General features: G+C 35.5%; 1 protein-coding gene across 2 annotated transcripts in view; it reads right to left on the reverse strand.

Moving 5' to 3' along the window:
• The window catches only part of F13B (coagulation factor XIII B chain), a 46,700-nt gene that overhangs the window by 11,957 nt on the left and 8,700 nt on the right, over positions 1-26,043 (reverse strand). The window contains exons 3-11 of one of the 2 annotated variants that reach the window (XM_058274912.2): positions 22,203-22,388; positions 21,367-21,543; positions 20,878-21,054; positions 16,525-16,704; positions 16,258-16,443; positions 15,085-15,267; positions 11,598-11,798; positions 10,569-10,751; positions 287-636 (exon numbers count right to left, since the gene is read on the reverse strand). In XM_058274912.2, the coding sequence (XP_058130895.1) occupies positions 551-636; positions 10,569-10,751; positions 11,598-11,798; positions 15,085-15,267; positions 16,258-16,443; positions 16,525-16,704; positions 20,878-21,054; positions 21,367-21,543; positions 22,203-22,388 (1,559 nt within the window). In that variant the 3' untranslated portion in view covers positions 287-550. Of the gene's footprint in view, positions 1-286; positions 637-10,568; positions 10,752-11,597; positions 11,799-15,084; positions 15,268-16,257; positions 16,444-16,524; positions 16,705-20,877; positions 21,055-21,366; positions 21,544-22,202; positions 22,389-26,043 lie in introns of those variants that run through there. The other variant, XM_012518763.4, reaches the window with a different exon arrangement.

Consider the following 26,043-nt stretch of genomic DNA (forward strand, 5'->3'; position numbering starts at 1 on the left):
ATGCATCTAAATTGGAAAGGAAGAAGTAAAACACTCACTATTTGCAGATGATATACCTTTCTGTACCTAGAAAGTCCTGAAAAAAATCTACAGCAAAGCTGCTACAGCTAATAAAGGATTTCAGTAGAGGGTCAGGACACAAGACCCATATGTAGAAATTAGTGGTGTTTCTATATACTAGTAATGTACAATCTGAGGAGGAAGTCAGGAAATTCAATTTACAATAATGACTAAAAGAATCAAATACTTAGGAACAAACTTAACCAAGGATGTAAAGCACTTGTATTCAGAAAATCACAATGCATTGTTAAAAGAAATTTTTTTAAAAACTAAATAATTGGAAGAACATTCCATGCTCATGGATTGGAAGATAAATATCATTAAGATGACTATTATACCCAAATTGATATACAGATTCAATGCAATCCCAATAAAAATTCTACCAGCATTTTTTAACAAATGGACACACAATTATCAAATTTATTTGGAAAAGTAAGGGGTCCTTAATGACCAGAACATCTTAAAAAGGAAAAGCAAAGTTGGAGGACTCTCATATTACTGGGGAGCAGATGTGACTCAAGTGGTTGAGTGCCTGTTTTCCACAGAGGAGGTCCCAGATTTGGCTCCCAGTACCTCCTAAAAAAAACAAACAAACAAGGAAACAAGTGAAAAAACAAATTCAAGGGAGTCAATGTTGCTCAGTGGTTGAGTGCCATCTTCCTACATATGAGGTTCCAGGTTCAATCCCAGGACCCATTACCCCTCCCCAAAAAAATCACATTACCTAGCCACAGTGGTAAAAACAGCATAGCATTGGCATAAAGATATATACATAGACCAATGTAACTGAATTGATGGTTCAGAAACAGATCCTTATATCTACAATGAAGTGATTTTTAAAGGATTATTTTATTTATTTCTCCCCTCCCCCTCATTGTTTGCACTTGTCATGTCTGTTTGTTGTATGCTTGTCTTCTTTTTAGAAGGCACCAGGAACCAAATCTGGGGTCTCCCATGTGGGAGGGAGGCACCTAATTGCTTGAACCACCTACACACCCTGCTTTATTGGGTTTCTCATTATTTATTCCTCCTTGTGTCTCTTGCATCAGCTCACCACACCAGCTTGTCATGTCAGCTCATTGTCTTGCTTGTCTTCTTTAGGAGATACCAGGAAGTGAAGCCGGGACCTTCCATGTGGTAAGCCACATTTGCTTCCCTACCATCAAGTGATATTTGGCAAGCCTGTCAAACCCACCCAGCTCAGACAGAACAGTCTATTCAACAAATGGTGTTGGGAGAACTGGATAGCCGTTGCCAAAAGAAAGAAAGAGGACCTCTATTTCACATCTTATAGAAAAACTAACTCAAAAGGGAACAAAGACCTAAATATAAAAGCAAGAAATGTAAAGCTCCTAGAAGAAAATGTAAGAAAACATCTTCAAGACCTGGTGGTAGAGGGTGGGTTCTTGAACCTTACATCAAAAGCATAAGTGATGAAAGAAAACTTGAATAAATGGAACCTCCTCAGTTTAAACACTTTTGTGATTCAAAGGACTTCGTCCAGGTAAAAATGCAGCCCCCTCAATGGGAGAAAATATTTGAAAATCACATAGCCAATAAAGGTTTGATTTTCATTCTATATAAAGAGATCATACAACTCAACAATAAAAGAGCAAGCAATCCAATTAAAAAATGGACAAAAGATTTAAAAAGACATTTCTCCAAATAAGAAATACAAATGGCCAAAAAAGCACAAGAAAAAATGTTCCATATTACTAGCTATTAAGGAAATGCAAATCAAAATGACAATGAGATATCATCTCATATCTCATGGAATGTCCTTTTTTTTAAAAAAATAAAACAATAAGTGCTAGATAGGACATGGAGAAATAGGGATACTCCTTTACAGTTGGTGGGATTGTAAAATGGTGTAGTCCATGGAAGGCAGTTTGGCAATTACTTACAAAGCTAAATACAGAACTGCCATATGATCCAGCAATTCCTCTACTAGGAATACATGCAAAAGAAAACTGTGACATGAACAGACATCTGCGCACCAATGTTCATACCATCATTATTCACAATTGTGAAAAGATGGAAACAACCCTAGTGTCCATCAGCCAATGACTGGGTAAGCAAAATATGGTATATACATACAATGGAATACTATGCTGCAGTAAGAAGAAATGAAATTAGAATACATTTGATAATATGAATGAATCTTAAAGACATCATGCTAAGTGAGGTAAGCCAGACACAATAGGACAAATATCGCATAGTCTCAATAATATGAACTAAATATGAAAAAGAAATGCATGGAGTTAAAACCTAGAGTATAGGCTATTAGGAGATAAGAGGAGGGCCAAGAAGGACTACCGATGCTCAATGTGTATAGAAGTTTTAATTAACTTGACTGTAAAACTGTGGAAATAGAGTGTATAGTAACACATTATAGTGCATAGTAGTTGGTTTATAAATGGGAATGTGGCTGGAAAAGGTAATCTAGGGATGTAAATGTCACTCAAAAGAAAGCTAGAGAATAATCTAGGGACTGAGTAACACAGTTAACCCAGGGGTGAATGAAAATTTTGGTTGATGGTACAGATGCAAGAGTGTCATTCTGTGAGCTGGAGTAGATGTACATCACTATAGCATGGTGGTGGGAATATGGAGAGGCATGGGAAAATTAAATTGCTGTGATCTATGGACTGTGGTTTACAGCAATACTGTAATATTCGTGCATCTATGCCAAAGTTGTACTGTATTGATAATGGGAGAGTATGGACAAAGTTTTCCAAATGTTCACTATGGACCATGGTTGCTGGTAATAGTCTGATGAAATTATCTCATAATCTGTAATAAATGTTCCACCATGGTGTAGTGTGTTGATGGAGGGGTGTCGTGTGAGAATTCTACACATGTGCATGATTATTTTGTAAATTCACAACTTCTGTAATAAAAATATATTTTAAAAATAATAATAGGGTGGGTTGGGGTTAAAATACACTAAATGGAAGATACAGACTATAGTTAGTAGTAAGATTTTGATGGTATTCTTTAATAATTTGTAACAAATGTCTCACAACAATGCAAGATGTTTATGGTGGGTTGATGTATGGATCCCTGAATGATATTATGCATGCTTGTTTTTGTAAGTTCATAACTTTTATTATATCCTTATTGTTTATGTATGTTCATGTATGAGAGATATACTTCAATAAAAATTGTTTTAAAACTAAAGGGATAATTAAACATCTTTATAATAATAATTGGAGACTTCAAAAAACCACTATCAGCATTGACTAGAATATCTGAACTCAGAATAAATAAGGAAACAGGAATTTGAATAATATGATAAATGGACTAGACCTAGCAGACATTAATAGAGCATTGCACCCCAAAACAGCAGGATATACATTCTTTTCAACCGCTCATGGACCCTTCTCCAGGATAGACCATATTTTGGGTCACAAGACAGGCCCTCAATAAATACAAAAAGTTTAAAATTAAAGCCCTTTCTCTGAGCATAATGGAATGAAGCTGGAAATAAATAACTGATGGAAAAAATGTAAAATTTACAAATACGTGAAGATTAAACAACACACCCAAATAATTAGTGGGTCAAAAAAGAAATCGCAAGAGAAATCAGTAAATATCTCGAGACAAATGAAAACAAGAATAAAACATATCAAAACTTATGGGATACAGCAAAGGCAGTGCTGAGATGGAAATTTATAGCCCTCAATGCTTACATTAAAAAAGAAGGAGCCAAAATCAAAGGTCTAACTGTGAACCTGGAGGAGCTAGAAAAACAACAGCAAACTAATCCCAAACCAAATCAAAGGAAAGAAATAAAGATCAATCTAGAAATAAGTGATCTTGATAACAAAAACAAAAACAAAGGAGAGAAGCAACAAAACCAAAAGTTGGTTCTTTAAAAAGATTAACAAAATTGACAAAAACTTAGCTAGACTGACAAAGAAAAAAAAAGAGAAAATGCAAATATTAATAAATAAAATCATAAAGGAGATGGGAGCGGTAAAACTGACCCACAGAAATAAGCATGAGCAACAAAAGAAAAAGTAGATAAAAGGGACTCCTTCAAAATTAAACACTTTCGTTCTTCAAAAGTCTTTGTGGGGAGAGAGTTTAAACTATATTGTAAACTATGATCCATACTTAGTGGCAATGCTCCAATATGTGTTCAATTGTAACAAATGTAGCACACTAATGTGGGAAAGTGTGGGCGGGGTAGGGAGTGGGACTTTCGGGAAATCCCTACATTTTTTTGGTTGTTGTTTTTTCTTTTTTTCTTCCTACTTTTTTTAATGTAACATTTATGCAATCATTGTATCTTTTGGGGGGAAAAAGGTATTCTTTAAGAAAAGGTTTTGTCAAAAAAGTAAAAAGCACTCAATGGGAGAAAATATTTTGAAACCACAAATCTGAAAAGGTTTTGATATCCATGTTATATAAAGTGATCATACAATTCAACAATAAAAAGATAAACAACCCAATTTAAAAATGGGCAAAAGACTTGAATAGGCATTTCTCCAAAGAGGAAATACAAATGGACAAAAAGCATATGGGGATGAGATGTGGGGTATTTTGGGGACTTGGAGTTGTCCTAAATGATATTGCAAGGACAGATACAGGACATTATATATCCTGCCATAACCCACTGGATGGATTGGGGGAGAGTGTAAACTACAATGTAAACTATAATCCATGCAGCAGTGCTCCAAAATGTATTCACCAAATGCAATGAATGTGCCACAATGACAAAAGAGGTTGTTGATGTGGGAGGAGTGGGGGGAAGGGGTGGTGTATGTAGGAACCTCTTGTATTTTTTAATGTCACATTTTTTGTGTTCTATGTATCTTTTTAAAAATTTAATAATAAAAATATTTTAAAATAAAAAACAAAACAAAAAGGAAATGGATGTGGCTCAAGCAATTGGGCTCCCGTCTACCATATAGGAGGTCCAGGTTTCAATACCCAGGCCTCCTGATGAATGCAAGCTGGCCCGTGCAGAGTGCTGGCCCACACAGAGTGCTGGCCCATGTGGAGAGCTAGCACAACAAGATGATGCAACAAAAAGGGACATGGAGGAGAGACAATAAGAGATGCAGCAGTCCAGGGAGCAGAGGTGGCACAAGAGAATGATCATCTCTCTCCCACTCCCAAAGATCCCAGGATCAGTTCCCAGAGCAGCCTAATGAGAATACAAGCAGACACAGAAGAACACACAACGAATGGACACAGAGAACAGACAATGGAGGGAGGAGGGAGAAACAAATGAATAAAATCTTTTTTTAAAAAAGCACATGACAGGGAAGCAACTGGTTTAATCAGCTGGGCTCTCGTCTACCATATGGGAGGCCCCAGTTTGCATCCCAGGGCCTCCTTGCATAGGCAGACTCATCCGCACACTGCAGAGTGCTGCCTGACCCAGAAGCGCCATAGAGAGCCGACTCAGCAAGGTGATGCAACAACAAAAAAAGGCGGGGGGGGGGGGGATACAAGTAAAAATACACAGAAAAGCATGCAGCAAACGGACAGAGAGCAGACAACAAGCAAGCTGCAAGGGGGGGAAGGAAATAAATAAAAATAAATACAGACATACAGAAGAACACACAGCGAATGGACACAGAGAGCAGACAGCAAGCAAGCCACAAGGCAGGGGAATAAATAAAATTTTTTAAAAAATAATGTACCAAAAAAAAAAAAAAAGCATATGACGAAAGCCTCAACATCACTAGCTATTAGAGAAATACAAATCAAAGCTACAATGAGATAACATTTCACACCTTATAGACTGGCCATTATTAAAAACAACAACAACAAAAAAAAAACACAGTAAACTACAAGTGCTGAAAAGGATATGAAAAAACAGGAGCACTCTTTCTAGGAACGTGAAGCCTCTGTGGAAGATTCTTTGACATCACCTTAAGGAGCTGCATATAGAACTGCCATATGATCCCGCAATCCCATTAATAGGAATAAATTCAGAAGAACTGAATTTAGAAAGCAAGGATGCAAAATGGCAATTGCACACCAAAGTTCATAGCAGTATTATTCACAATTGCTAAAATATGGAACAAGTTCAAGTGTGCATCAACCAATGAATGGTTTTATATATATACACACACACACATACACACACAATGGAATAATATTCATCTGTAAAAACAAATGAAATCATGACGCATATGACAATATGGATGAATCTTGAGGATTTTATGTTGAATGAAATAAGCCAGGTACAAAAGAATATTTTATAGACTCAATAATGTGAACTAGATATGATGACTAAACTCACAGAGGTAAACTCTAGAGTACAGTTTACTGAGAAATAGAATGTGGACTGAGATTGGGAGCCGATTCTTAATGTATCTAGAATGTTTAATAAGGTTGATTGTAAAAATGTGGTAACATATAGAGCTGATGACAACTCATAGTGAGTATAAGTAACATTGCTGATTTAGAAAGGTGATTGTGACTGAATGGGTTAGTCTGTGGACCTAAATGTCAATTGAAAGGAAGCTAGAGAATAATCTAGGGAATATATAACAGTGATTTAAGTAGTAAAGACTGTGGTTTATAGTATAAATATAAGAATGTCCTTCTTTTAAAAAGTGTTAAGAATATGGTGATACACAGGAAAATTACAACCAATGTAACTTAAGGATGATAGTTAACAGTAATATTGTAATATTTTTGCAACTATGTCAAAAAAAGATATTACATCAATTCTAAGAGGCAACCCTAGGGAGGTATAATAGGGTATGGGAATTCGAGTAATGAAAATGTTCTAAAATTGACTGAGGTGAGGACAGCACAACTCTGTGATGAAAATAAGAGCCAAGTATACACTTTGAATGAATTGTACAAAGCATGGGACTGTATAACACAGGGAATTCAGTTGTGGAAGATGGACTGTGGTTAACAGAACAAATATGAGAACGTTCTCTCATGGACTATATCAAATGCACAACACTATTACAGGGTGGTAGTAATCAGGTGGGTTGGGGGAAAAATACACCAAATGTAAGATATAGGTTATAGTTAGTAGTAATATTTTGATGATGCTCTTTTATAGTTTTTGTAACAGATGTTTCACAACAGTGCAAGGTGTTAGTGTGGGGTGATGGATGGGAGCCCTGTATGAAGACATGCATATTTGTTTTGTATATATTTATTGTTTACGTATGTTCATGTATGAATGATATACAATAAAATTTTTAAAATAAGTAAATAAAAAGTCACACAGGGTATTTTGTGGAAACTGATATGCTAATTCTGGATAAGGTACACAATCAAAGTAAATAAGATTTTGAGAAAAGAAATAAAGAGCAGATATTTGCCCTTCCTAATATCAAGACTTACAATAAGGCTATAATATTTAAGACACTATAGAAAGACAAACAGACTAGTGGAACATACAGAGAGTGAAGAATTTGATCCTTTCATGTTCCCCACCTCACTTCCCCTGCCCGCTAGCCATTAGTAACCTCCTTACACTATAGCCCTCTTTAGCAGCAGCTTATGCTGCTGCCTCCCCTCACTCCTCCTCCTAGCCTTTGTTCCCGCCCACATTGCCAACATGTAATCTGCCTCCCTCCTTAGCCACTGCTTACCTCATAGCCATCCGCCCTTACCCACCTATCCACCGCCACCCTGTAGCTAGCCCACCCCTGCACTAACCCCTCCCTCACCCGGCACTATATAACCAAGTGCACTTCCTCAATAAAGTAGACCTGTGCACAGTCCTCATCTCCGTGGCGTTCTTCCACCGTGCTGCACGTCCCCACCACACCTTGAGCCGCCCGCTGCCGGCTCAAAGGGCCCCCGGCCCCCCGGCAGCTCCCCCTGAACCAGCTAAGCTCCGCAGCCAGCGGCAGCAGTGTAACACTTTCATATTGTGAATCTTGATATATGACAAAGGTAATATGCCAGACCAATAGAAACAAAGTGGAAATATTAACTAATCAAAAAATGAACATTTTAAATAGCTATGCAAATAGAAAAAAAGTGCCAACTGCATCCCTACCTTATACTATATGAGTTAAATTACCTCCAGACAGGGTAAGAAACACTTTAAACTCTTATTAAAAAATAAACATTGTTTGTGTATGTGCATGTATGAATGATATACTTCAATAAAAACTATAATGAAAAACAGATTGACAGACTGAATAAATTTTTTTAAAACAACTATATACTGCTTATGAGAAATACAACAAATTAAGGACCCAAACAGTTGAAAGTTAAAGGATGAGAAGATGTATTCTATGTAAATATTTTTCAAAAGGATCTCAGAACAGCTAAAGCAGACTTTAAGGCAAACAAAACAGAACATAGTATATAAAAAAAGAATTTTTAAAAAAATCATATAGCAGCAATACACCAAGAAGATATAACATGTCACAATTTGTGTGTTCTTTATAAAATACATCAAAATACAAAAGTGAAAATTGTCAAACTAAAATGCTGAGTGAGAGACTTTAACACACTTCTCTTTGTAACTGATAGAAAAATAAAACAAAAATCAGTGTAAATATGGATGACTTTAACAACATGACAAAATTTAATTCACTTAACATATATGCAAAGACAGTGAACCTATAGTTAGGAAAGATAACTTTTTTTTCAAATGCAAAAGAACATTTACCTAAAGCTGATATGCTAGACCATAAAACAAATATCAAAGAATTTCAAGGGACATATATAAAAGTATGTCTCAGTGTTTTTAAAATGGAAACCAATAACAAAAAGAAAACTAGGAAATCCCAAAATGTTTAGAACTTAAACAATAAACTTCTAAATACTCAGAAGGCATATATGGTATCAAAATGCAATTGTAAAATATTTTGAAATCAATAATAATAAAAATGTAAAAACTTGTGGGATGAAGGTATAGTTGTGCTTAGTGGGAAAATAGATCCTTAAATCCATACATTAGAAAAATCATAAGGGCTTAAAGCCGTGATTTAAGTATTCATCTAAGGAAGTTAGAAAAAGAGCAATAAAATAAATGCAAAGAAAGTAGAAAGTGGAAATAGTAAAAATAAGAGCATAAATTAATATAATAGAGAGGAACATTTGATGAAGGATCAACAAATGCAAATGTTGGTTGCTTGAAAACCTGATAAAATTGGTTTATCCCTAGCCAGACATGTGTAAAAAGAACAAGGTAAAGTTTAATAGAGGGAATAACAAAAGAGACATCACTAAAGACATTAAAAAGAGCATAAGGGAATGTTATGAACAACTGTATGCCAATAAATTTGACAAATTAGATATAATGGAAAATTCCTGGAAACCACTCCCTTCCGAAACTTAAAGCAGAAATAAACTAATATTCATTAAACAAGTTGGAGCAGTCTCTAAAACCTTTCCACAAAAAAAAACTTGAGCCCCAGATGGCTTCTTTAGTGAATTGTTCCAAATTATAAGGAAGAAATAGTACCAATCTTATACAAACTTCCAGAGAACTGAAAAGAAGGGAACACTTCCAAATTCATTTTATGAGGTTAGAAAAACCTTGCCAGCAAACCCTGAAAGAAAGGTACAGAACAATCTCTTTCATGAAAATAGATGCAAAATTCCTAAGCAAATTATTAACAAATAGAACCTAGCAATATATACGAAGCATAATTTATCATTATCAAATGGGATTTATTCCAGGAATGAAAATCATGGTTTAACATTTAAACATAAAAAATGTAATTCACTAAATTAACAGGAAAAAAATAAAATTAAAATAATCACATGATTATCTCAACTGATATTGCTAAACTCTACACTCATTGGAAATTTTTTAAAACTTTTCTCAAAATATAAATAGGTTAATTTCTTTAATTTGGTAAAAACTATTTATAACATTATTCTTAAAGGTGAATTATTGAAAACTTACTCATGTATTAGTTAACAAACAGTGATATACCCACTACCTCTTCTATTCAACATTGTACTGAAGTCCTAGCCAATAAATGTAGATAAGAAAAATAAGTAAAAATCCATAAGAACTAGAAACAAAGATATAAACTTTTATTATTTAATAAGCCATTTTATGCCTTCTGAAAGCAATGGTATATGTTGTTACTTCTATTAGGATGCTTTGCAAAATCTACTGGCCAAAAACATTAACTGATTCTCACACTCATATTCATACTTGATGAAGCTTTCATCTTTCCAGTTTGAGGCCATTCACATCTCTGTTCACCCATTGTACTCATGTTTTCTATTAAAGCATCAATCATACTGAATGGTAATTGCTTACATATTTACCCACAACATTATGTCTTATTCTTCTTAGAGCCCCATACCAAAATGGTACTTGACATCTGGTGTTTACTTAATAAGTACTTGTTGAGTATGTATTACTAGACTGAATTTACTTATGAGTGGGAAGAATTAAAACCAGTGATTAAACAGGCACATCAATAAAATAATATAATAACAATAAATCAAGGGCTATATTAGTGTTGTAGCAATCAAAGAGGAAAGTGAATCTAGTATTAAGGTGTATTTTATTAAATATAGGCATATTTAGTGGTACGTACCTAAACACATTGGTGGTGTGGTCCACAGTCCCTCTAAACAATAGGTCTCCCTAGATCCTTGTAGGAAATGGTGATCAAAACAATTGTATTCTACTGAGGAACCATTTTCATAGGTGCTTTTGGTTGAACTAATAATGACTCCATTTTTAATAAGTGGGGGGGATGAACATATTCCTTTATATTCTGCAGAAATAATTTTTAAAATGTACAATAAATTGTTATAATGTAATGAGCATCCAGTGGTTTCATAACTGCTACAGAAATAAATGATATGTTTTATATAAGAGCAAACTTTTAAGGATTGCAAGCATTTCTATAATAATTTCATACCACAAATTTTATTACAATTAGAATCCCTAATACAATATTCCAACAAATCAGTAAAACTATCAAAGTATTAGCAAGTATGAATTTTTATTTTTTCCCTTACTATCAAGCTAAAAGTGAAATTATATGAGATTTCTTTAAAGCCATGATAGTCTGGTGATAGTTATAAAACCTCTTCATTTTTTCACTTCATAAAATTGACTTTTTAAAATTAAAAAGTCACCATAGGGAAGCGGACATGGCTCAATTAATAGAGCATATGGAGGGTCCGGGGTTTGATCCCCAGGGCCTCCTGACCCGTGTGGTAAGCTGGCCCATAAGCAGTGCTGCACCCCGCATGAACAAAGCACAGCCCGCCCAGGAGTGACACCACCCACACAGAGAGCTGACACAGCAAGATGATGTAACAAAAAAGAGACGACGCGGTTTCCCAGTGCTGTCTGATAATGCAAGTGGATGCAGAACACTCAGAGAATGGACACAACCGTGGGGAAGGGGAGAGAAGTAAATAAAATAAATCTTTAAAAACAATAGTCACCATAGTCATCTAATCAAGCGTCTGTGCTGATTAGATATTGACTGAATCATTCCCAATTTTATAGATTACAAGATGATGGTAGTGAATTGTTTATGGCCATATTTCAACCCATTTGGCAGATAATGATGAAGTAAGAAATTGTCAGAAAGTACTAATTGTTTTACCTTTTTTAATACATAGAGGATATTTCACTTCTCCTCTATTGCATGGCACAGATAAATTAGAGAGTAGGGTTGATGGAGGTAAGTTATATCCCAGTTTACATATAAAATCTATTAAATCTCCATGTAAGATCTTTCCTTCATATTTCCACTTCATCTCTATATTATTTCTGTTCATGTAATCCACATTAACAGTACATGGCTCTGAAAGACAAAATGCCCTTTTAAATTCTTTACTTATCTGATAAAATGTATTTAAAATAAAATTTATGACAGTTATCAAAAATACCTTATAATATTTGACATTTATCATTACTAAATCTCCTCATACATATACATAATAAAGTCTATACTTCACTACTACAGAATGAATATTTCCACTTACCTTTATTATGTTATAAATTAAAACCACTTGATTTGAAACACTAAACATACTTGAAGACCATCAACCAGTTATGTTAATCATAATAAAAATTTTAGAATAGGGAATATATTCATTGTATAAATATTTATGGAATATTTACTGTGTCAAGCAGTACTCTAGGCACTTGATATCCATCAAATGAACAAAACAAAGATCCCTGTTCTCATGGAACTTACCTTCTAACAGGGAGAAAAACACAATAAACAACAAATTTTATAATACATGGGAGTTGTTGGTCATCTTTATACTACCATAGATGAAAAGTTAGGTGGAGAAAAAATAGCGAAAAGGAGGGGTTATCAGAAAAACTCAGGAGTACTTTAAACAAGGTGGTTGGGGTTTGCATAAGTAAAAAGTGGTATTTCCACAATGGCTTGAAGAAAGTTAAGAAGTGAGCCACATCGTTTCCTGAGGGAAGAACGTGCCAGATAGAGGGAACAACCATTGCGAAGGCCCTGAGGCAGGAGTATGGGTTGTTTAAAAAAAAGTAAGAAGGACAGCGCAGCTGAAGAAGAGTGAGAGCAGGGAATAACAACAGAGTTTGGAGAGGGTCATGTCTGGAATAATGACCCACAGATGGAAAAGTCTACCTCTAATCACACTGTTTCTAGCATTTGGTGTTATAATACTCTCAATTCCAAAGTATAAAAGTGCCCTCTCCTTTTCTCCTCATTCAATATTTACTTTGATTCATTAGCGCCAAACCTAAATTTCTTGAGTCAATTTTTTCAGGTATAAAATTATATATTTCTTTAGATTTTTTTATTCATTATAAGTTTGTACATTCCTAGCTTTTCCATTACTATTTTGACCCATCTTCTATTCTCAGACTATACTTCCATCCAATGCAATATAAATCACATCAACAAAAACAATATCAAAAACAAATATGAAAAATGAGGGCACTAGAAAAAACTACAGTAAAAATGCATCTGATTTTGAAGGGGAACAGCCTCATAAGTATGAACTGAAGGGCAGAAACCACAAAAGAAATTAATATACCTGTATATTAGAAAACACTACAAATAGATGAACATGAAAATTATTTGTTATATATATATGATTGTCAAGAGGATAATATAGTGTACATAAATATACATCTTATAAGTATGAAAAATGGCTAACTTATGAACAATTTATGAAAAGAACTATAATCACTAGAAAACTGAAAAAGTCCAGTTTATCAATAATTAAATAAATAAAATAATCTGTTTTCTGAATTAACAAAAATTTGAAGATCAAAATATTAAAAACTGGCAGCAGACTTGGCCCAGTGGTTAGAGCGTCTGTCTACTGCACGGGAGGTCTGCGGTTCAAATCCTGGGCCTCCTTGACCCACTTGGAGCTAGCCCATGCGTAGTGCTGATGCTTGTGGAGCTGGCCCACACCCAGTGCTGATGCGCACAAGGAGTGTCATGCCATGTAGGGGTGCCCCCCGCATAGGGGAGCCCCATGTGCAAGAAGTGTGCCCCGTAAGTAGAGCCACTCAGCGCGAAAGAAAGTGCAGCCTGCCCTGGAATGGTGCCGCACACACGGAGAGCTGACACAGCAAGATGATGCAACAAAAAGAAACACAGATTCCTGTGCCGCTGACAACAACAGAAGCAGACAAAGAAGACACAGCAAATAGATACAGAGAACAGACAACCGGGGTAGGGGGAAATAAATCTTAAAAAAAAAAAGAAGGCATTAAAAAATTAAAAATTAAAAAAATTAAAAAATTAAAATATTAAAAAATGACAAAGACTCTAAGAAAACTACTTGTATTCATTAATGGTAAAGGCATAAATCTGAATAAACTTTCTGAAGGACAACTCACCATTTAAAAAAAAAAACTTTAAAATTCCAGGTCACCTTGATCCAGAAAATCTACTTAAGAACTTTTGAAAAATAATAACATGAAATATGGGCAAAATAAATATAATCAGTTGTTTTAATTAACAAGAAATTAAATATTTTTAAAATGCACAAATATTTAGATATAAACATTTTATTTGGAATGTGAAATATTGAAAACACACTTAGATGTCCATCAAGAAAATGATTAGCTATATTAATTATAACATATCTGGGCTATGGAATAATATGCAGCCATTAAAATGCATATTATGGAAATATAATACATGATGTTCATAATATATTTTAAATTGGGAAAAGAAACAACTTACATAACCTCTGTATTGATATATATAGATGATCTAAAATGTTTAGAAAACCATTATATTAATTGCAAATAGTGATTACTTCAGGCAAGGCTCCTGATATTTTCTGTTTTCTTCTAGTTGCTTCTCTGTATTTACTAATTATTTGTTAAATAACAATGAATTGCTTTTGTAGTTTAAAATGTTAATGTTTTAAATTAAGTGTTTTTTATTTCATCTTATAGGAAGTTTATCATGTCATTACCTATTTATAAAAGTCATAATGTAACTGTAACTGTTCATGCTCTGTAGATACAAAGGTAGATCAAGCTTTTTAAATAAAACTGGCTTGTGAAGTTAAAAACTGAGGCAAAACTTGAGGTGAAGGAGTATGTTATTTTCTCAAAGTTATCTAAATTTAGGTAATTATTTAGAGAACTGCCTATCTTCCACACTCTAAATAGCAAAGTTCTTAATACCATGCCTTACTCCAAGATATCATTAGGATAGCTTACAGACAGGTATTTACATAATCATTGAGCTATAATAAAGGTGACCATTTTGGTGAGGAAGATGTGACAAAGGGGTTATTAGCAAATGCCCAACCAAGGAAAGAACCAGATGGATTCTTCCTCTTCCAAACACTATTCTGAGGTCAATATAAGTGGACACACTGATGACTATAATAGAAGGAAAGTTGCAGTTAGAAGAAAACACAAAAAGTAATGGGGGAAAAAATTAATGTAGACCTAGACCCTAAGACATTAGGAATTTTTCTACTTAAAGATATGAGAATGAGTGAAACACAGGGGGAAAAAGTGTATTATACGAAATAGCCATTTCTATGCTATAAAGCATTATAAGAAAATCACATAAAAATACAAAAGTAATATTTAAAGAAATCTAGTGTACTCTCTTATCTTACCTAAGCAAACAGGTGGGGTTGACCACTTTCCTTGTTCACAATGAGATATCCTGGATCCCTTCAATAAGTAATACTCGTTGCACCTATATTCCACTGAGGATCCTGTTGTGTAGCTTGCCAATAACTTATCAACCACAGCCCCATTTAACACATTAGGTGGAGGATTACAATTTTCATTGTTTTCTAAGAAAAGAAGTTAATTTTCAAATTAATATGAACTCATAACTACACAATGATATAATATACTGATAGTATCCATGTAACCCATACATACTATGATAAATGTACCTCAATACTATGATAGTACCTCAATATTTTCACTATATTATTCAGGACGATTGATTTATAAATTCATCAGAAATTAGAAAACTGTTACACAGCACAAATATTTTTAAAATTTACTAAGCAAGAATAAACAGCAAATTTTTTCTTCAGGACAAGATTGCTTTTTTTCCCCACTTCTTTTGATTCTGAAGAAATTAAGGATACAGATTTCTTAAGGTGTGTAGAAATGGAAACAACAGTTTTATCGTAAAGATTCTGATCAATTCTTAAACTGCTTTATGGCATTATCCACTTTTAGTTTTCCTTCTCATTACTCTCCTTCTCAGGTCTCAGTTAAATCATATATGAAATTTCCATTTTTTCTCTCTCTCTAAGAGTCTCTTTCTTACTCTGTAATATTCTTTTTCTCTTCAGCATCCTTAATAGTCTTTGCCTCATGCAGTAACTATCCTAGAAAATAGTTTTATGGAGATCTTTCCAGGATCTGATCAAGAGACAAGAAGAACGACAAGGATAGCATCCAGCAGTGATGGTATAGCCTGGTGGTGTTCTTTAGTGAGAAGTAAGACCAGGGACATGTCTCACCATAACTTAGGTGCTGTCCTTTTAACACTCAAAGTCAAACAGATCTAAGTGCTTAGTGTAGTCAAAATTTTGTTAAGTTTCCCATTTCTTTACATTGGTTTAAATCTGTAGATCTCTACTTAAAAAAAAAGCAGAGGAGGCACAGTATTGATTTGTTCTAAAGATGCAGTATTAATTCGTTTTTAACTGTCTAGACAGTAGTGCCTTGCTCTGACTTTATGGATTAAATAAACAAAATGGAAAACTTTAGCCAATAGGCTTAGTTCTCGATGTTAAATATCAATATGTTTATTTATTACATACCAACACACTTAGGGGGAAGTGTCCATTTTCCATGTTTACAAGTTATTTCATTTGATCCATGGAGGTGATAGCCATGTTCACATCCATATGTCACTTTAGCCCCACTGTAATAAATCGTAGAGTGTAGATTTGCTGTGCCATTCTCAATGAAGGGTGGGTCCTCACAGGCTATCTTCTCCTTTACTTCTGAAAAGGTACAATTTAAAGACCATTAAGCTACATGTACAAATTTGTTTTCAGGACATGCTTACTCAAGGTGTTGCTAACCAATGCATTTTGGAGGTTCTGTCCATTTTCCATTTTCACAACGTATTTCTTCTGGCCCCATGATCTCAAAATTAAGTTCACATGCTATATGGACTATTTCTCCATGATGATAAGTTTTTGGATAAGTTTGAATTTTGGCATGCAGAGGCAGGGGTGGATGAGGACATCTTCTTCTTCTTCCTTATGGAAAAAAAAAAACCCACCAGAATATTTAGTTGTATAATTACAAAACTAATAGCCAAGATTTTTAAAATATATTTTTAGTTATTTTTAAAAGATATGTAGATCACACAAAATGTTTAATTAAAAAATATGAGGTTTCCATATACCCCACTTCCCACACCCTCCACCGACCCCACATCAACAACTTCTTTCATTAGTGTGGTACAGTCATTGCATTTTATGAGTACATTTTGGAGCATTGCTACACAGCATGGATTATAGTTTACATTGTAGTTTACACTTTCCCCCAGTCCATTCAGTGGCTTATGGCAGGATATGTAATATCTTGCATCTGTCCATGCAATATCATTCAGGACAACTCCACATCCCCAAAATGCCCCCATTTCACACCTCTTTTTCCCTCTCCCTGCCTTCAGCAACTCCAGTGGCCACGGTCTCCACATCAATGGTATAATTTCTTCCATTGCTAGAATCTCAATAATTCTATAGTAGAATACCAGTAAGTCCACTCTAATCCATATTTTATTCCTCTATCCTGAGGACCTTGGGTTAGTGATGCCCACTCTACCTCTAAATTGAGAGGGAATAGTCAAGATTTAATAAGCACTTTTAATGTGCCAAGCACCATAGTGAGTATGGTGGACAGACTCCAGGGTGGCCTCTATGATCCCTACATCCTGGTGTTTACTCCCATGTGTGATTCCCTTCTCCTCAAGTGAGACCTGTGACTTACCTCTAACCAATATAATACTGCAAAGATGATGGGATGTATGTGATTATATGAAAGATTCGTTCCATAAGGTTGTGATGCTGGTCTTGCTGAGATTCTCTCTCTCCCTTGCTGGCTTTGAAGAAGCAAGCTGCCACATTGGAGAGGGTCATAAGGCAAGGAACAGAGAGAGAGCCCCTGGCTGACCGCCAACAAAAAACTGAGTGCCTCAGTCCAGCACTTTGTAAAGAACTGAATGCTGCCAACAACCATGTGAGTTTATTAACCAAGTGAGTTTCCCAACCAAGCCTCAGATGAGATTGCAGTCTCAACCAACATCTTCATTGCAACTTTGTTTGAAACTGAAGGAGAAGGCCCAGCTAAAGCCCTCCCCAGAATCCTGACCCTCAGAAACTGTGAGAAAATAAACGTGTGTTGCTTTAAGCTGCCACTTTTGTGGTAATGTTATGCAGCACTAGAAAACTAAAACAACAAGCATTTTACATTCAATATCTCCTTTCATCCTAAATTAAGTATAATTTCTCCCATATAATGATAAGGAAATTAAAATTCAAGGAGTAGGGAAGCAGATGTGAATCAAGTGATAAGGCCTCCACCTACCATATGGGAGGACCTGGGTTTGATCCCTGCGGCGTCCTGGTGAAAAAAGAAGAGAAAGCATGCCTGCAAAGTAATCCAGTGCCCGCATGGTGAGCCAAGTGCCTGCACAGTGAGACAAGTGCCCATGAGGTGAGACAAGGTGAGACAACTGGGTGCCTGCATGGTGAGCTGAGTGCCCACGTGGTGAGCCAAGTGCCCGCACAAGTGCCTGCATGGTGAGTCAAGTGCCCTCAAGGTAAGCCAGTGCCTGGGCTGCGAGCCAGTACCCATGCAGTGAACCAAGTGCCCACACGAGTGCCCACATGGTAAGCCGAGGGCCCACATGGTAAGCCAGTGCCCATGCAAGTGAGTCACGCAGCAAGATGATGATACAACAAAAGAGAGATGAAGGAGAGAGTCAAAGTGAAGCGCAGCAGAGACCAGGAACTGAGGTGGCACAGGTGATGAGGAACATCTGTCCACATCAGAGATCCCCAGGATTGAATCCCGGTGAATCCTAGAGGAGAAAGACGAGAAGGGGAGACAAAAAGAGAAATAGATACAGAAGATCACACAGCGAATGGACACAGACAGCAAAAACATTGTGGGGGGGGGGGGGGCGGGGATAAATAAATAAATGTTTAAAAAGAAACTTGAGTAAATAAATTATTAGTAAGCAGTAGATCTGTTCTTGAACACATGTCCATCTGAATTCATATCTCACATTCTATATCTTGAAATATTCCTTGGATTATTTTTATATTGTTGCTATGACAAATTGCCACAATTTAGTGGCTTAAAACAATCCAAATTAATTTTCTTAAAGTTCTGGAGGCCAGAATTTTGAAATCAGTTTCACTGGGCTAACATCAAAATGTTGGCAGGGCTGTTTTCCTTCTAGAGCCTCTAGGGGTTTCCTTGCCTTTTCCAGCTTCCAGAGGCCACCAGCATTTCTTGACTCCTGACCCTTCCTCACACCACTCCAACCTATTACTTCCTTCATCTTATCTATTTCCTTTTCTGTAATCCAATCGAATCCCTTTAAGGGCACTTGTGATTACATTTAGGACCCACCTGGATAATCTAGGATTATCTCCCTATCTCAAAATCCTTGACAGTGATCACATGTGCAAAGTCCCTTTGTCCATATAAGGTAATTTTCTCAGGTTCCAGGCATCATTTTTGGGGAGACAGGGGCAGAGAGTATCATTATTCAACCTACCACACTCTTATAGTCCAATACATATATACAATCGCAATCATGCTGGGCAACCCCGTTACATGACTGTGGGCAACTTATCTTTCATTCTTCTCAACAGCTATTTCAGATCTCCACCATTCTTTTCTAAGTTCTACTTCACTTCTTATTCCTGTCAATAATGATTTTGCTAACCATAATGCAGAGAAAATATGGTTAAAATACCAAGCCCTTTCCCTCTCTCCATTCTTTGAATACCCCACTATTCATCTTTTAAGATGTAGCTGTTTGTTTTGTTTTGTTTTGTTTTCTCTGTCTTTGTTTTTTTAATGTTACATTAAAAAAATATGAGGTCCCCATGTACCCCCACCCCCCTCACCCCACTCCTCCCCCCATAACAACAACCTCCTACATTATCATGAGACATTCATTGCATTTGGTGAATACATTTCTGAGCACCACTACACCTCATGGTCAATGGTCCACACCATAGCCCTCACTCTCCCACAGTCCACCCAGTGGGCCATGGGAGGACACACAATGTCCGGTAACTGCCCTGCAGCACCACCCAGGACAACTCCAACCCCCGAAAATGCCCCCACATCACAGCTCTTCCTCCCACTCCCTACCCCCAACAGCCACCATGGCCATTTTCTCCACACCAATGCCACATTTTCTTCGATTACTACTAATCACAATAATTCATAATAGAATATCAGTAAGTCCACTCTATTCCATACTCTATTCCTCCATCCTGTGGACCTTAGAATGATTGTGTCCACTCCACATCTATATCAAGAGGGGCTTAGATTGTTTTTAAGGCGGTAGTGTGGATTGAACCCAGGACCTCAATACGTGGGAAGCAGGCACACAATCCTTGAGCTACACCAGCTCTCCTTAAAACTCAGTTCAAATATTATCTAACACTTCTGTGAATGCTACCCCATTCCATATCAAGCAGAACTTATAATGTTTATTCAAGAACTTTGTACCTGAATTTATTATAGCATTTGTCACATTGTATAAAATATTTGTTTTCAGAACTCTTTTCTCTACTAAACATATATCATATCATAGCTACTTCATATCACATCTTAGGTATATTTAAATGATATTGAATTGGTGTCATCTGATAGGTAATCTTATCACCTTGCTTACCATATCCAGGGATAGAAACTTAATGATAGCTACTACTTTTTTGATAGCTCTTATTAGGTAACCTCATTTTTCATTTTCATTTCTGGATAATATTCTACAGCTTTTTCTGCTCTCTAATTCACTATTTTAAAGACTGTATTTTATTTTCACATCAGGAAATATGTGGCCAATTAAGAAAGTATCTTCCCAAAGTTGCCAGCTCGAGGTACATTTGGATCTATCAATTCCCAGTGAGGAAAGCTATACATTATTATAATGCAATTTTAAAACACAGTAAGTTTAAAGATGCATCCACTTCAAAAAGTAACATAAAACTTACATTTTCTTAGGATAAACATATTAAAGTTTGCTGAAAATAGCACTGATTTAAATTAAAAATATTTATTTTTTAAAATAGTATTTAGGACAAGAATTAATTACCACAAATATTTTTTCAAAGCTCATAGCTCATAAAGATTAAGACATGGTATTTTATTTGTTTGAGTGTGAAATTTTTAAAAATTACCTTCACATATAGGAGAATCTGGATACCAACCAAAATTATAACACTGAATTAAATCAAATCCACTTAAATAATAATTTTCATGACAAAAAAACTGAACTACATCTCCTTCTTCATAGGTTTTCTTTATAGGATGAAAATAACCATTTTCTATCAGTCTTAAGGACGAGCATTTTAATTCTGAAAATGAAAAACAAATAACAAGAAGTTTTTATTTTTTCTTCTAGAACAAACTTCACATATTACTTATATGACATCCTGGAATAGAAATTAATTAATTGGATATATTCTGAAATTATAAAAGATTTAGAATTGATAGTGTGTACATTTCCTACTTGACAGATTTGATGATCAAAAGCCACTGTATATATTAAACTAGAAGGAAAAGAAGTATGAAAAATGAAACATAATTAACATGACAACTTATATACACTTCCGTATAAGAGGAAGTTTTCAGAGTGATAGGAAATTGTGTTCAGAATGAGAACTTACTGGTACATTTTGGTGTGAGAGACCACCCATAGGTATGACATTCTGCCTCCTCTGTTTTTTTCCCTCCAGCTGTGTAGTAGCCTGTAGCACATTCATATTGTACTTTATCACTTACTTTGAATGTTTTCTGTGTTGTGGAATAATTTCCATGATGCAATTCAGGGGCCAAACATGTTTCTAACAAAAATGAAGTTATTTATTTTACAAATGTTATCATTACTCTTAAAATATTAAAAAGAAACCTCAAAACATATTTTCACTAATACTTAAGACTATAAGGCAGAATTAACCCTTAGCAAAATTGCAAAATACTAACAATTTGTGTTAAAATCATTGGATAATTTTTAACGATGTCTGGCATTGTTTTATAATGTAAAATAATGTTCATGAGCTCAAATTTTCTCTTATAAAGGAAATAGTAATTTATATATGTTGCAAAGAACAAGTTTATTTTTAACGATGTCTGGCATTGTTTTATAATGTAAAATAATGTTCAGGAGCTCAAATTTTCTCTTATAAAGGAAATAGTAATTTATATATGTTGCAAAGAACAAGTTTATTAAAGTATTAAAGTCTTTTCATTTTATACTACTCTAATTCCTTTTACTTAGTGCAAATGCTAACTACTGAAGTAGATGTATTATGGGATTTGAGAACTACTGATCAAGATCAAGGAAACATCTAGCACTTGAAGAAAATAATATAATATCAACTTACTACTTTTACAGACATATTGAAAATATAAATTACATTAAATAGAAATGCTTATCAACATAAGAAAATTCTAGCTTCATAAGTCCTTAGCTTCAATTTTAGGAAATGATTAAAATGCATACCATTTTCCTTCCTACAAGTTGGTTGAGAAGACCATCCATCCGAAAGACACTGAACCACTTCTTCATCCTTCCCTCCAGTGGTTTTGTATCCTGAAGCACAACTATAATGCATATTCTCTTTAATTTTGTACAATAACTTTCCATCAGAGGTATAACCATTTTTCAGGTCAGGCTTGGTGCATTTTTCTATGGGAAAAAATATTTATTTGCTTAACTTAGTGATGAAATTAAACTTGTCTTTTATGAAGTAAAATTGAGACAAAAGTATAATTGTGTATTTAGTTGGAATTTGAAGGAGAAAGAAGAAATTGTAACACAAAATTCCTAGATTAAATTTAATTTTGAAAACGTTCTGCACAGCTTACATCAAGGTTCTTTGAAATAGATTAAAGTTGACATTGACTTTCTTTACATTTACTAGTTTCAGTTTCTATCATCATCCTTACCTCCCATCTCATCTACCTTTACTATTTCACTAATCAATTGTCATTAATGACAAATAGAAGGAATTTCTTTTGGATACTTCCTAATATTTTAAGTCAACTATACCTGATAATTTTTAATATCATGTACAAAAGTACGAACCTAGTTTGTGGATCCTGAAGTAATTCTGAAGACATTTTACCTTAATATGAAAAATGTTCATTCATTCTTTCAGCAAACCTTTTGGGATCACCTAGCTGCACCATAAGATTTAGCAACCAATGCACGTAGATTATGATTGAATCATCACAGACATGTAGCTATGTGTTTACAAAGTTATTGCTTAATAAATACATGCTACACTATTGTTAATATAGTAAAAATTCCTTATTATATGGAGTGCTGTCATTTGTCTAGGTCCCTTGATTACATACGCAAAAGAATAAAAATTTCCAAAAGGTTGAATGACTTGAACAAAGTTAGTATTAATATTAGCTTAAATTTATATAGTACTGGCAGTGGACTTGGCCCAGTGGTTAGGACGTCCATCTACCACATGGGAGGTCCGCGGTTCAAACCCCGGTGGAGCTGGCCCATGCGCAGTGCTGATGCATGCAAGGAGTGCCGTGCCACACAGGGGTGTCCCCCGCGTAGGGGAGCCCCACGTGCAAGGAGTGCGCCCTGTAAGGAGAGCCGCCAGCGAGAAAGAAAGTGCAGCCTGCCCAAGAATGGCACCACACACACGGAGAGCTGACGCAACAAGATGACACAATGAAAAAAGAAACACAGATTCCCATGCCTCTGACAACAACAGAAGCGGACAAAGAAGACACAGCAAATATACAGAGAGAACAGACAATGGGGGTGGGGGGGGGAAGGAGAGAGAAATACATAAATAAATAAAATTTTAAAGAAAATTTATATAGTACTTACTATGTAGCAAGGATTCTATAAGAATTTCTAATTTAAGCAGGGTTATTACCCCCAACTTAGACATGAGACACTTAGCCATAGAAATTTTAAGTTACTTCCTAGTGGATGAGTTTTCTTCACATGTAGAGATTGTATCCTAACTATTACAGTTACTGCTAAACTTGACCTGTCCTCTCCTGGCACCTATTTCAATGCTCTTCCCTCCAAGCTAAAATATTTAATAAACTTAAGGCTTTTATTAATAACTTATTTTTGTGCTCTAGTTATGAATGAGATTTATTCTTAATCTATGGTTTATATTAATATTAAAAGTACAATGCCTAAATTAATCTTTCCTCAAATTATGGAATACATATTTATCCCCAATGGTATATTTTCTAAATATATTAGCCACATTAACCACCATGCCCACTTCCTCTTCTTGATGAAACTGACTCAATCAAAGCCCCTACCCTGAAAAACAGAGTTTAGAGAATTCTTAGCTGAAGAGAGGTCACCTAGAAAAAAAAACAGAGAGGGAGGAATATAGGAAGATGGTGGAGTAGGAAGCTCCAAGAATCAGTCCCTATTCTTGAACTAGTGAATTGGCAGGAACAGTCTGAATCAACCATTTTGTAACTCCAAAATATAGGGGAAATCTATGCAGTATCCAAGAAAGAGTAGAAGGAAGAAGCTGGTAAATTCTGATAAATACTGATGAGTTTCACCTTCCCTGCAACAGTTACCATTCCCCTTCTCCCAGCCTTATGGCAGGCAGAAGTGGGGACAGGAGCACAGGCTACTGGCCACCTAATAAGGGCTAAGGTGGGACATAAAAACCTAGTCTTCTGAACTCTGGGAGTGTGTGGTGTGGCCACACATCTCTACCTTTGATCAGCTGCTGCATATCACTGGGAGCCAGCTCTGAAGGTGGCCATTGTTCCAGCCCCAGTCAGAAAGGTGATAGAGGAATCTTAAAGATAGTAACATTCCTGAAAACCATGGACAGTGCAGCCAGCTTTCACTTTCATTGTGGGTCCTGTTCGAGGGAGCAGAGTGGTCACTGTGTGTATTCTGGGGTGCCTGTACATCAGTGCCAATCTATTGAGTGGAAGTTTGAGAGACTGAACCAGGGAACTTGCCTCAGGCTTGCACTCCAAGTGTTTGTCCTGAGGTCAGAGAAGCTGCTTACAGACAGCTGAGACAGTGTGAGAAACAAGTTGAAGCAGCCTGAGGAAGAGGAATTCCTAAATCACTCAAGAGAGCACCCAGGAGAGGAAGGATATCTATTTTAAAAGGATAGATGGGACATTCAAAGCCCTGTGAACTGTAAACAGGAGATTTCTAAGGCTTCTAGTAAGGATAAGCTCAGGTAAAGAAGCAGACTCCCAGGATCCACACAATCTCAAATAAGACAATAAGGACCCTGCACTTCCTATTTGCCTCCAACTTATCTTCTTGATGGAAAAAGTTCTGAAGGAAACTCCCAGCCCAAGCAGAACCAATTTGCAAAGATAGTGAAAGATACCTTTTGCCCTGGTTGTTTGTTTTGATTCAATAAAATCTGTCATATTATTAGCTGGATACAAACTTAAGGGACAGCTAGCTCAGTGTTAACACTTTAAAACATTAAAACATACAGTGTACAATAAAAGATTATAAGAAAAACAAATAAATAGGAAATAATGTCCCATCCAAAGGAAAAAGATGAAAATTCAGAAACCATCAATGAAAAGGACTAGATTTTGGATTTACCACAAACTGAAAAATAATGATCCTCAATATGCTGAAGGATTTAAGGAAAAGACAGAGAAAGTACTAAAGAATATGATGAAAACAATCAATGAAAAATATGGGAGTCTCTCCAGAGAAATACTGGAAATGAAGAACACAATACCTAATGAAAAATTCCTTACGTGGTTTCAATAGTAGATTGGAGGTGGAAGAAGAAGAAAGAATAGTGATCTCGAAGATAAGGCAAATGAATTTGGTTTAGGCTGAGAAGCAGGAAGAAAAAAGGATAAAACAAAAGCAAAAGCAAAAAACAGAGTCTTAGACCTGTGGGTCTAACTACCTAGCACACCAATATATGTCATATGGGAGTCCCGAAGGAGAAGAAAGAGAGAAAAGGGCAGAAGGAATACTCAAAGAATTAATGACAGAAAACTTCCCATATTTAACAAACGACATAAATATGTCCATTCAAAAAGGGCACAGAACCCCAAACAGGATAAACAGAGACATCTATACCCAGCCACAAAGTAACCAAATTATATAGTCATGGACAAGGAGAGAGTTTTGAAAGAGCTAAGAGAAAAACAAGTTATATTGGAGGGACTCTAATACAATTAACTTTCAATTTCTTATCAGAAACCATGGAAGAATGAAAGCGGTGGTACAAAATTTTTCAAGTGCTAACAGAAAGCAATATAACTAACCAAGAATTTGATATCAAGCAAGATTTTCTTTCAAAAATGAGAAAGAGATTAAGACATTCTCAGATAAG

This window comes from Dasypus novemcinctus, chromosome 13, assembly GCF_030445035.2.
Source record: "Dasypus novemcinctus isolate mDasNov1 chromosome 13, mDasNov1.1.hap2, whole genome shotgun sequence".
NCBI lineage: Eukaryota > Metazoa > Chordata > Mammalia > Cingulata > Dasypodidae > Dasypus > Dasypus novemcinctus.